This window comes from Eurypyga helias, unplaced genomic scaffold (genome assembly GCF_000690775.1).
Source record: "Eurypyga helias isolate BGI_N326 unplaced genomic scaffold, ASM69077v1 scaffold7684, whole genome shotgun sequence".
NCBI classification, from domain to species: domain Eukaryota; kingdom Metazoa; phylum Chordata; class Aves; order Eurypygiformes; family Eurypygidae; genus Eurypyga; species Eurypyga helias.
The window spans coordinates 57,077-69,209 of NW_010248179.1; the positions used below are offsets into that span (position 1 = coordinate 57,077).

The following is a 12,133-nucleotide window of genomic DNA, read 5'->3' on the forward strand; positions in this document are numbered from 1 at the left end:
GACTTTTTCACAATGAAGCCCGTCACTGGAACAGGTTCTCCAAAGATGATGTAGAATCTCTATCCTTGAAGACAATCAAAACCCTGCTGGACAAAGTCCTGAGCAGCCTGATGAAGTCTGAATGTAAACTGAATCTAAATCACATTTTTTAAAACAACATAAAAAATGAGTTGTTAATGTCCAGGCTGAAAACTCCTTTTAGACTGAATGTTCTGTCCAGCTACTACAAAATATAGCTTTTAATTCTTAGGAAAAATTATCATAAAATAATTTAAAATATCCAAACCAAGATACTCTTTTAAAGAATTAGAATTCTCTGCCAATGACCTAAATCTGGGCAGTAGGGCTTTCAGACTTGGTAACAGCTTTCAGAGTGCATTAGTCTTGCTTGCAAACTATTTCCTCTCTGGCACTGCTAAGAGGAAGATATCCATGCTTACTTCATTAAACCTATCAGCAGTGTTTGACACTGAAGATGAGGATGTGCTGCTGACTTGCCTGGGAGACTGGCAGAAATGAATCATTCACCCTGAACTGGATAGGTCAAATCATATCAGTCAGCTTCAAGACAATTATGATGGGCAGTTTCTTTCTAACCCTGAAAGCCTTTATTAGTGTGATGCTATGAGGATTGGTTCTACCTCTTGTTTTGTTTAACACAAAACTTTATGAGAGATCTTGAGACAACACACTTCTTCAGTGGAAATAGAAACTAGCGGATTCCTTGTTTCATTTCATTCTTACAAACACTGATGGACTGCAGACCTAAAGCCCTTGTGAAAAACCTGGATTTATAGTTAAAAAATGTGTGGAATGAGAAAAAGATGTGGTACGGGGGAAAGAATTAGAAGATATTCAGGGCCAAACACTGCTGACAAGTTTGATGAGGTACGGCCTTCCTTGTGGCTGTGCTGGAAAGGATATGGTTTATCAGGTACACTAGTATACTATTAAGTACCCAAAACAAATTCCTATGCCAGGAGTAAAATTCTGGCTTCTTGAAAACTAAGAACTACCATAGGTTTCACCAAGACATTTCATCTAATACCTTACAATAAATTACTAAATATTTATGTTCCATAAGTCTATTACCTAAACTCACACATCACTGAATAAATGCTTTTCTAAAAAAAAAAAAAAAATAGCAAAATGGATTTTTATCAATGTGGTAAGAATTTATTATCCCATTATACCATCTTACCTCTACCATTCACACCATTTTATCTCTAAAACAAAGTATGTTATCTAATGGTAATTTTCCATAAAATGCCTATTCTTGGAAGAATTGCTATTATTACTCTTCCCAAGTACAGTATTGTACATAAGAGCTGGGAAATTACGTGGTACGTCCATGTTATAAATTGTCCTTCACTTACATAAGTAGCAAAACCACTTTAATCTCACAGTTTTACTCATATGAATTATATAAATTACTAACCCATATTTTATCTGCATGAACATCGGTAAAACTATTTTTTTTTCTCAGTCACATGTGAATACAAATATTTGTTTCCTCCATGCCTTTTATTTTTATCTACCAGTTCATTCTATTCTATTTGTAAGAACTTAGTGTTGCTAAGGCTGGTTTTCACTAATAACACACAAATGTTTTCTCTAAAGTAACTCTTCAGTATACATTAGAATGTTTAGTCTTACTGGTAGTTTTCAGTTGCAGTCCTTGACTATGTCTTTGCAAACTAAAACTGTTACCATGATTATTAGCCTTCTGTGTTTACAAATGTATGTTATCAGAAGACATTTAGTAAATTTGAGAAATATTTCTTAAGTAAGTCATACCTTTTCATTAAATTCATACTTCTAGTATATTAAAATCAGAAGGTTAAACAATAGGACCCAATAAAAGCCAATATACATACCAGTTCATTACAAATCTTAGTAATAAGACTCTTTAACCTTTAGTCATGTCGAATAACAGCTACAGGCTAAACATGGAAGCCAGAAAGGTAGTCAGTTCTTTCACTACAGGAAAAGAACTTTTTGTCTTCATGCTTTATGGAAATACCGGAGAACAGAGAAGAGTGCTCCAATCAAGGGGCTTGTCTCTCATGTTATTAGACACCAAATACCTTATTAAATATCAACAGGAAAAGCTTAATTTTCATAGTAATCAACAAGAAAACAAGGATATCACATGTGATGGTTGTGGTTGGGATAGAGTTAATTCTCTTCATAGTAGCTAGTACCAAGCTATGTTTTGAATTTGTGTTAAAAAAGAATATTCATAACATAGTAATGCTTTTAGTTGTTGCCAAGCAATGTATATTAAGTTAAGGACTTGTTCAGTTTTTCATACTGCACCTGTGTTCCCAACATTTTCTCTACAAGGAGCTGGGAGTCAGCCAGGACAGCTGACCCAAACTGAACAAAGGGATATGTCATGCCATAAAACATCATTCTCAGTTTATAAATTGGGGTAATTGGTAGGAGAACACTCTCGTGGACTTCTTGGGCTCTGGCTCTTGCTGCTCTGGGAGTGGCTGGGCATCAGTCAGTGAGTGGTGAGCAGTTGTAGAATTTGTGATTTTTTTTTCCTCATCACTGTTTTTCTATTCATTACATTCTACATCATTATTAGCAATAATATCTTAGTTATTATTATATTTAATTACATATTATTTTTATGAGTTTTATTAGCATCATTATTTTATTTCTTTTATTTAATTTATTTTCAATTATTAACTTGTTCATATCTCAGTCCATGTGTTCTCTTATCTTTTCCCTCAGATCCTTTCCTGAGTCCCACTGGGGGAGGGGGAGCTGAGCAAGAGGTTGAGTGATGCTTAGTTGCTGACTGGGGCTAAAACACAACATCAGGCTGTCTTAGTCCTGGATGCTTATTGAAGTACCTCATGCAATGGTTTATTTTCACTTTGGGTTTTTTCATGTAGTAGCATAATCTTTCCATGGTTAAGCTGCAAATGTTATACAGCTTTAGAAAGTGCTTTTAAAAACACAAGAACCATGACAATATTTATGAAGGTCTCCCTTACAAACACGTATTATTTCCTCTCTTTGGAAAAAAGTGATCAAAAACTATTATTTTAATCAGACAGTTTGTAACTTGCAAGAAAAGAAGATGCCATAATAGCTCCTTCAATTGATACCCTGTGAACTACTCTGTCTCTGAGAGTGGGTTTATGGGGCCCTGAAATAAAGTCAGCATACATCCAAAGCAGTCAATTGGTCAGGGATTAAGAAAATAATGAAACAGACTGTAGAAAGAAAGAATAAAGAAACCTGAAAATACAGGCTAAAGGAGACAGTAGTAAATACTACAGAGCATGACAGAATCCACCCATATAATGACTATACTTAAACTAAAAGTTTTTTAAATCTCTCACTAGTTAAGAGCCAATATTTAGTTTATAATATTTTCTAGATACCTAGTCAAAGACTGTCATCCCATTGACTAATGCATGAAACTAACCCAAAGTGAAAATTACAGTCTAACAGTTGAACACCAGCCCCCAACATCAGGGCAATTCAAAGAGCCTAAATTAGGCTCTGAACTGTTGTTGAAGTGAATGAGACACTTCAGCAATTCATAAAGATGAAGTGCTGGGAGGGATGCTGAACACCTACAGGATGCTGAATAGAGGGATGTATGTGAACTTCCATTCCACTTTGGAGTTCAGTCACTTGAATCAAGATTATAAAAGTGATATATCTGCTGACTGAAAATGCAGACCATGAAATTATTTTCCGAAGACTAAAAACCTGCTTTCAGGAAGGTCCCCTTAAATAATATTTCCATCTTTTGCATATTTATCAGAGAGTTAGAATACAGGTTCAGAAGGTGCTGACTTCATTCATTTCTCTTTCCAGTTCACAAGATTTCAAGTCTACAACTTTTACTTCCCAGCTGCATAATCCAACTGCAAAACTATCTTTGCCCAGTAGGCCACACAAGAGTTAAGAACACAAGAATTAAGGCTTCAGAAGAACTTCTAACACAAGGGAGTCTACCTCTTCCCTCTAATAGGAAGAGCATTCAGTTAGGAGTAAGCTGATGTGTATTTAGCCTATCTAAAGTATGAATTCTAACCTATGACTTCGAGCAGAAAAGGTCATACGCACATCTCAGCTGCTTTCAGAGGAACTGTTTTGGCAATCGGAACAAACATTTTGCTTGTATTTTACAAGCTGAGAAGTGCTTAGTCATGTAGTTGGCTAAACATTGGTGCTAAACACACCAGCAGGCAAGGTTTTTTTTAATCAATGGTAAAAGAGTATTAACTTAAAATGAGTAAAAATGAAGAATATTTAATATTAGAAAATAACAAGAGCTCATAGTGTTCCCCTTGCTGGAAGCAAAGGAACAAGTAGGATAAAATATGAGGAATAACCACCTAAACCCTACTTAAGGATGACCAGATAAAGAACAACTTAAGGAATATCAAACAGAAGGGAAAATCTAGCGTTAATTGATTTATTAGTGGCAATATAGTGATTAACTGTGTAAATGCATTTTAATATACCCCCCCAATACACACCTTGTTATTATTTTCTAGTGAAACATTGTACGATAGAAAAAGAATTGTTCTATTGCTACTAAAGGGCCATTTGTTTACTCACTTAAGCTGAAATAATTTCAATTCTATCTGGTGACAGGGAAAAGGAAAAATGACAATCCAAACAGAAACAACTCTGTTAAAACCCAGTAATTTCCTCAACAAAATTTATATCCAAAGGTCTGAATGTTGTATACTACTGACAGGCACAGTATTGTCAATGGTTGACACACAGTTAACACTTAAGTTATAAAGATTCTTTTGTCAGGTAACAGTAGACAAAAGAGTTTTTGATCTCATGCAAGCTTAAATGTGTAACTTACTGATTTCCACTCATACAACTAAACTTATTTTGCTTTTTTAAGTGCTGGATGTTATGCAACTTTAGTGCACTGTCTGAATACTTCATACTGGATGGTCAACTGGATGACCAAAATCCTTCAGTCGCTATTAAATAAAATATTAAAACTTGATTGTTGTCCAGAGTAATAATAATATGAGTTAAATATGTTCAAATTCATACTAGAAGCTCATGAAATACTCATGACTTAAACAGGTTTTAAGTAGAAGTCTGAAGCATACTAAAACTTTACTTTTGTGAATTTTTAAAGATAGTATCCCTCTGTAAGTAGTCGTCTAACTAAAAATATTTACACAGTGAAATTTTATTATTTTGTGGTCATTATATATAGGTCTGGACTGCAAATTTCTAATGGTATTGCACTGATTAAGTTAAGCACTGGCATAATTTACAGAAATAATTGACTCCCTGACACCACTAATACCTTTGGGTTGTATTACTTTCTAAAATAACATATCTTCTAGCTCAGTGTCGTGGTTTCACCCCAGAAGTTACACATTTCATGCAGAAATCACTTTCTGAATTTGACGGACTATTTTATACAGGAGATCAAACCAAATTGTATTAATTGTTCCTCTAACCTTAAACTATTAATCTAAAACCTGACAAAATAAATGAAGGGCACACAAATTAGAAGGGCATGAGGTGAGTTACTAAAACAGCATATAAAAGATGTAAAAAAATCAGTTAATACATGCACAATTTCTGTGAAAAATATTTTTTCAGTCATACCTTACAAAGTTGCAATTTAAAAGTATAATGAACTCATTCCTTTGAGATTTTTTTGGAGTAAAAATAATTATCTGGGCTATTCTAATAAGTTCTAGGAGGAAGTTTTGTCAGTACATTCCCTAAAAGGATTCTAGCCATGCGGAACTGCCCTCCTCTCAAAACCCCACCTGTTGGACATCCTTGCAAGACAAATACACTGATGAAAAAATGACACATCTGGAGCATAAGTAAAGAAAGTCAGAGAAAAAGTGAGCATGGAGCAGTAGATAAGAGTGCAGCGAGAGATCAATAGACCTGCTTTGGGATGTAAGAATGTAAATTTTCAACTTCTGTGGGGAAAAAAGTGTTTGTCAAATTCAGGCTACTGGTATCAGTGAATATGCACACAGTTTTGCTTAAATAATTTTAGCTGAGAAGATACCCAATACAAAACACTAATGTGACATTACGTCACTAGCAATAGGACAATAAGAAAACCAGGGCATGATTTATTTTCACTAAAGATTTAGATGTAGACCACCAGTATTTTTTTAATAAGTATACAACAATTACTCTTGAAACAGAAAATGCGAATCATAAAGTATCTCCCCTAATTTTATGCAATGAGACTTACAATGAAAGGAAACTAATTCAAAGGTTTTGGATTTTTTAAAACACCTCCAAAATACTATTATAAAAAGGGGAGTGTGGTCACTGTAGTCAGGGGTGCACACAGGAGTGGGAGTGTGCATGGGGCATGCAACAGCCTTGCACATGTAGTCTTGCACAAACCCTTGCATGCTCCCAGCCCCGCACAGGTCCTTGCACCCTAACGCCCTTGCAGCAATGCACCCTGCACAAGCCCTTGCACACTCACTCCCTTGCAAAAAAAAATTCTGGCTCGCTCCCTAGAATTTAAAAAACATATGTAGGAAACAATATTTCATTCCGTAAAACATGGCCTTAATAATACAGCTGTCATTATGACAAATCTCACATGGAAATAACAGAAAAGTAATCCTGTCTGAAAAATTACTGAAGAAATGAAAGAACAGCCAAGTTTTGAAAGACTTAATACCTACAGATATTTCCAAGAACACATGGGTAAGTCTAAGCAACTTACACAGAAGTAGTTCATTCTTTCATATTATAATGAGATGCACAGTGAGGCAAAAATTATAATATAAATGTTCATGTGATAATGGCAAAAGTAATGGATGCCTTAAGCATGCAAGACAGGCAAGAAAATACTGTACCCTTTGATTTGGATTTACATTGGGTTTTGTGCAGAATACTATGCATTGCCTACCAACCACACAAACAAAGGTCAGTAATAAGCTTATGTCTAATGTCAAACCATAAGCTTAAAGACCTATTCTTCCTCCAAATGGTGGTTACACAGCAGTATGCCACACTTGCTTCAAGGCATTTAAGTTTTCATTGCACACTCACCTCTATGGTGTGTTTTATAGTATGCTTTAAGTTTGTCACACATTGTGCAGAACTTTTGTACTTACTGCAGCATGCAATTGCTTACTCTAGATAAATGCTAAAAAGTCTTCCATCCCCACCGCCCAAAAAAAAAAGAGCCAAACAAACTAGTCTGGATACTAAACAGGCTAATGACATTAGCTTTTAATTAAGGTACAACCCACTATCCACATAGTTCTGTTATCACACTGAAAACAAATCTGTATTCACTGTTGCTATCAAGATCTTGACATCACCCTTTACAGAAACATGAATGAAAAGTAATTTTTTAAAATGAAAAACCTTGCTTTCAAACACAAGTATGCCAACTGTTAATTATACATTAAAAAAAATCTTCACAAATGCATGAAAAGCTAAATTATGTGTTTACTATCCTATTGTAATTCAGGGAGAATAATTATTGCGTCAGAATCCTGTTTTGCTGTGTAAGAGGCCCAATTGAAGTTCTGTAGAAGGTTTGACTCTAGAATTACATTTCTATCAGAAGCAACCCCTCTACTTACACCCATCAGAGACCAAAATCTGCAGCTATAATAAGCATAATTGTAACATATCCACAGAGTCAGAGTGTAACTATTAAACACAAGACTTTCATAATGCAGCCTTCAGCACACTGTGACCACGTACTGGACCTTTATAACTTTATCTTTTCTGACATGTATTTTATTTAAGAAAGGAAGTTATCAGAGAACAGTAAATTTTCCAGCAAAAATTACGTAACTATGCTATCAAAAAGAAAATCTATGCCAAACTGCTTATATGAACGTCAGGTACAGCAAGGACTCAACTCTTGCTGGGAGGAACCACTCAGTCTTTCACAGTGTTTTTTCTATTCCATTGTCTAGAAATCTTATCTATGTACCAAGAGTACAGTTTGCTCCTATTTTTTGGCTTCACAGTAATTATAATTTCAAAATGGTTAAGAAAACTTCATGAAAAAAACAAAACCTCCCCAGCCTCTTTAAAGCCTTACCAGATCATATCAGTTAAAGATAGACCAGCATATATATTAAATGCAAGTATCAAATAGGAAAAGAAAGAAAACTTCCACTTCCTTGGTATGGACTCCAGCTATCCCTGCCTGTAACAAGGCACCAACTGTCTTCAGCACATCAGTGCATCAGTTAGGGGAGCACAGACACAGCAAAAATCATACTGATCACCCAGGTCCCCACCATAAGGAGTAACATTTAGTTCCTCTCCTGTTTCCCCAGTGCTCTTCAGCACAAATGCCGCTATGTTACCTCTCCTGTCTCCTTCACACACTTTAAGTCCTCCAATGTCATTTAAGTTATAGCAGTGACAAGAGGAGGCTGTGAGACAAGGGACAGCTTCCAGAGGCTGACAGCTACAGACACAACCTGCTGCTTCGATTCCTCACAGCATTCACTGTGTACTTGGCAGCAGTACTCACTGCAGGCTTGCTAGAGCAGAGCATGTAAGAATTAGGTGCAGTAGGGATCTCAGCTGATAAGCATGTGCTGCTGCTACCCAAGCCCTGATGCAGGCTTACTCAATTGTTTTTATAAAGTCAGCCTTACATTTATGATGTAGTTCACTAGTATAACCAGAACAATATGTTACATATTTTTTCCCAGGGTCAGAAGGGAGACCAACTTACCAGAAAAATAAAGTATCATCTTCTCATTGGTAGCATATTACCCCCTTCACATCACATCTTCAGGAAAGCAGCAAAACTATTAAAGCAAAAACTCTCAAATCCTTTTTCCTTTTCCTTCCCTCAGTTCAAGAGTCACTTAACCATCACTATTTATTCTGATCTAAGTAGTAGCAGAGCCATGGAGTGGCCACAAACCACTCTTTTAAGGAAGAAAACGTAGAATCGTGGGAAAACTCAGGTTGGAAAGAACTTCAGGAAGTCTTCAGTCCAACCTTTTTCTCCACACAGGATTATCTGTGAGATCAGACTTAGTTGCTCAGGGCTTTTTCTATTTTGGGTCTTGAAAACCTCCAGGGAGACTGAACAACTCAGGGAAATCTGATGCACTGCTTGAGTATTTTCATGGTGAAAAAGCTTTTCATCATCCTGAACACCTTGTTTCAACTCACATCTGTCCTCCCATCATTCACTAGAGGGAACAGACGGGCTTTATCTTCCTGACAGCCTTCCTATAGCTATTAGGTCATAAGGTCTGTTAGGACCCAATACTATTAGGCACCCTGGTAGCTTTCTCTATTCCATGCTGAAAAAAAAGCCAGTTCCCTTGGTGTCTTCTCATGGAACATGTGCTCCATGATTCCACTTGGAGGACAAAATTATTAAAATGCAAATGCCACTTAAATGTCACTTATGTACCTAGCTTGTTAGTGTAGAAGACCTTAATCTAAATGGCCATATGAATTTACAGTTTTGGAATAACATTAAACACTTTCTCCAGTTCAAGAAGATTTTCTTAGGTGAATACGTATTAAGTAACGTATTTCAATCAGATTGATTAGATGCAAATTAGAATTATCCAGAGCTCAGAAAAGGAATATTATATGTACTTGATTTCTACTTACTACTGGCTATTAAAGCAGACTCTTTATAGAAAACTTTATTCAGTAACTTTCATGAAAAAAGGTTAAAGTAACACACTCTTTGCATAAGCAACATCAAAACATTCTGGAATCTTTACTACAATGTTTACAGTCATAGATGCATAAAGGCAATCTGTTAGACTCTACACTAAGAGTTGAAGACCTGCTGCATGCTTGCACCAAAGGCTATTAATCTGTACCTAGTTGTTTGACCTGGAGATGCTGAACAAGTTGCTGACAAACCATGTGCCCTGTCATGCTGTTAACAGAAAGAATTACCATGTCTTAACTATATTTGCCTGCTGTGCAGTCAGCTCCTAAGCCGTCCATGAGAACTTCATCGATGATGTCAACCTCTGACAAGTGAGTACTTAATAAATGTGTAGCTCCATTTAACCAGTTGTAGGAAAAGAGAAAAGGGACACCCATGAGGGGGAATGGACTCAAGCTGCGCCAGGGGAGGTTTAGATTGGACGTAAGGAAGAAGTTCTTCACCGAAAGGGTTATCACACACTGGAACAGGCTGCCCAGGGAGGTGGTGGAGTCACCATCCCTGGATGTGTTTAAGAGACGGGTGGATGAGGTGCTGAAAGATATGGTTTAGTGGTGGACAGATACGGTTGGACTGGATGATCTCTAAGGTCTTTTCCAACCTAGTGATTCCATGATTCTATGATTCTGCACAGACACAAGTGGCAGTGACATACTCCTTACTCCATCCAGATTTTTTGCACACTGACCCCTGAGAAATTATTCATAGCTAGTTACATTCACAAGTCAAAGCTCCTTTAAAAATACTAAATATCCCTCAAAATCAACTGAAACTGCTGATTCTTCTAGAAAAAAAACAAGCCTTGTTTACATATCAAGGTGTAAACAAATATGTAGAAATATTCATTACTTGAATCTTGTTCAGAAGAGGTATTTTTTAAATTAATCCTTAAACTCGCTGAAATGTTACAGTCTATTCCACACATCTCTCAAATTAAAACCAAACCAAACAATTTCTAAAACAAAAGGGTTGGGGTTTTTTTTTGTTATTTTTCCTGGTATTTTTCCTACTAAAGTGAAATATGTTTTCGTTTTTTTTCATAAGGACAAAGTTTTTAATGTACACCATTTCTATTTCATTTAAAATTGGTTTAGAGATGGACTTGTTTGAGTTTAAAGAGGATGCTCTTGCAGGTAACAAGTCCAGAGAGACTGCTCCAGGAAGACTGTTTCAGCAAAACAAGGGTAATAATGTATTTCATAACTGTTGTTAGAAGAATATATAGAATTAAAAAAAACCTTGAGAACATAAGACTTTACTAACACCTTGAACTGTGTCCAAATAAAAGAAACACAATTTAGGAATTTAAGCACAGATGTGTGCTGGTCTTAGCTTGTCCACTTACATATTGAACGTTTGCATTCTGTGCTACCTGAAGCTTTTTTAATTACTAAAATCTGACAAAAGTAAGTATACTGACAATAAGATAGTACAAAGAAATTTGAAAGGCCTTTATCCTAATATTTTCACTCGCATACATCTAAATTCATTAGAAATTGGGACTTCTACTGAAAGTGAAGCATGCTGGTTCAACTACTCTTTATCTTTGAACTATGAGTTAGAGAATTAATGTTTCCAGTTTAGTATTTTCCTATAACACGTGGAAGCTTTTTATTATTTTTTAAGTTTATGTATTTTCCATACCTCTGCTATCCTATGTGACATTCACATCAAATTTATATCACACTGTGCATGTACATGAAAATACTTTCAAATAATGCTACAGTGTCGTTTGGCATTTTGCTAAATGAGAGGTAGTAAGGCTTGCAGACAATTCTATAGGCTGAGAGCTTAATAGAACGTGCATTGCCAATACAAAACAATACAGGAAAATTATGGCACCAGAGCAATACGCTTGGTGGTGAAGGGCCACCGTTTCCACAGGTACAGACAGTTGCCTTATGATAAAGGTTTTTAAAAAAGAAAAAAAGCCTGAAGGTAATTTCAGCAACCAGCAAACTCCAGGTGAAGTTTTATCAACTCACACACCTTCCTGGCATGCTTTACCCTCGGCTCTAACTCTCTGTGCTTTCTGGGTACACCTCTATACTAGCAGCCAACATACCAGAGTGTTTTTCATCATGGCTTTAACAGTGAATCCGTCGGAGACCTGCTGCTTGCTTTTCTTCACGTGCCCCCGTGGCACCTGCTCCTGGGGGCACCTGTCACCTACGGCCTTTGAGGGGTTTGAGCCCGCCCTCTCCACTACCATCTCCCCGCCAGCGGCCGCGATGGACACGAAGCAAAACACTGACTGGAAAGAACAAACAAACATCAACGCCCTGCCCGCAGGAAGTTAGAAAAGGCAGTAGGTCTGCCTCTGCCCTCTTCCCACCCAGCGACATCCCCCACACACCTTTCCCGCGCCTTCCCTGCCCCTGACAGGTCCCTCGCCTGCCCCTCGCCCGTTCCCCACCTCCCCAGCCCCCTTCTGCATCCCAGCTC

At 36.8% G+C, this 12,133-nt stretch overlaps 1 protein-coding gene across 1 annotated transcript in view; it reads right to left on the reverse strand.

Annotated features, from left to right (window-relative positions):
• The window catches only part of LOC104509135 (parkin coregulated gene protein homolog), a gene marked incomplete at its 3' end in the record, with an annotated part of 50,492 nt that extends 38,592 nt beyond the window's left edge, over nt 1-11,900 (reverse strand). The window contains exon 1 of the mRNA XM_010150974.1: nt 11,754-11,900. Coding sequence (XP_010149276.1) covers nt 11,754-11,900 — 147 coding nt within the window. The remainder of the gene's footprint in view (nt 1-11,753) is intronic.
• Nucleotides 11,901-12,133: the final 233 nt, after the last annotated feature.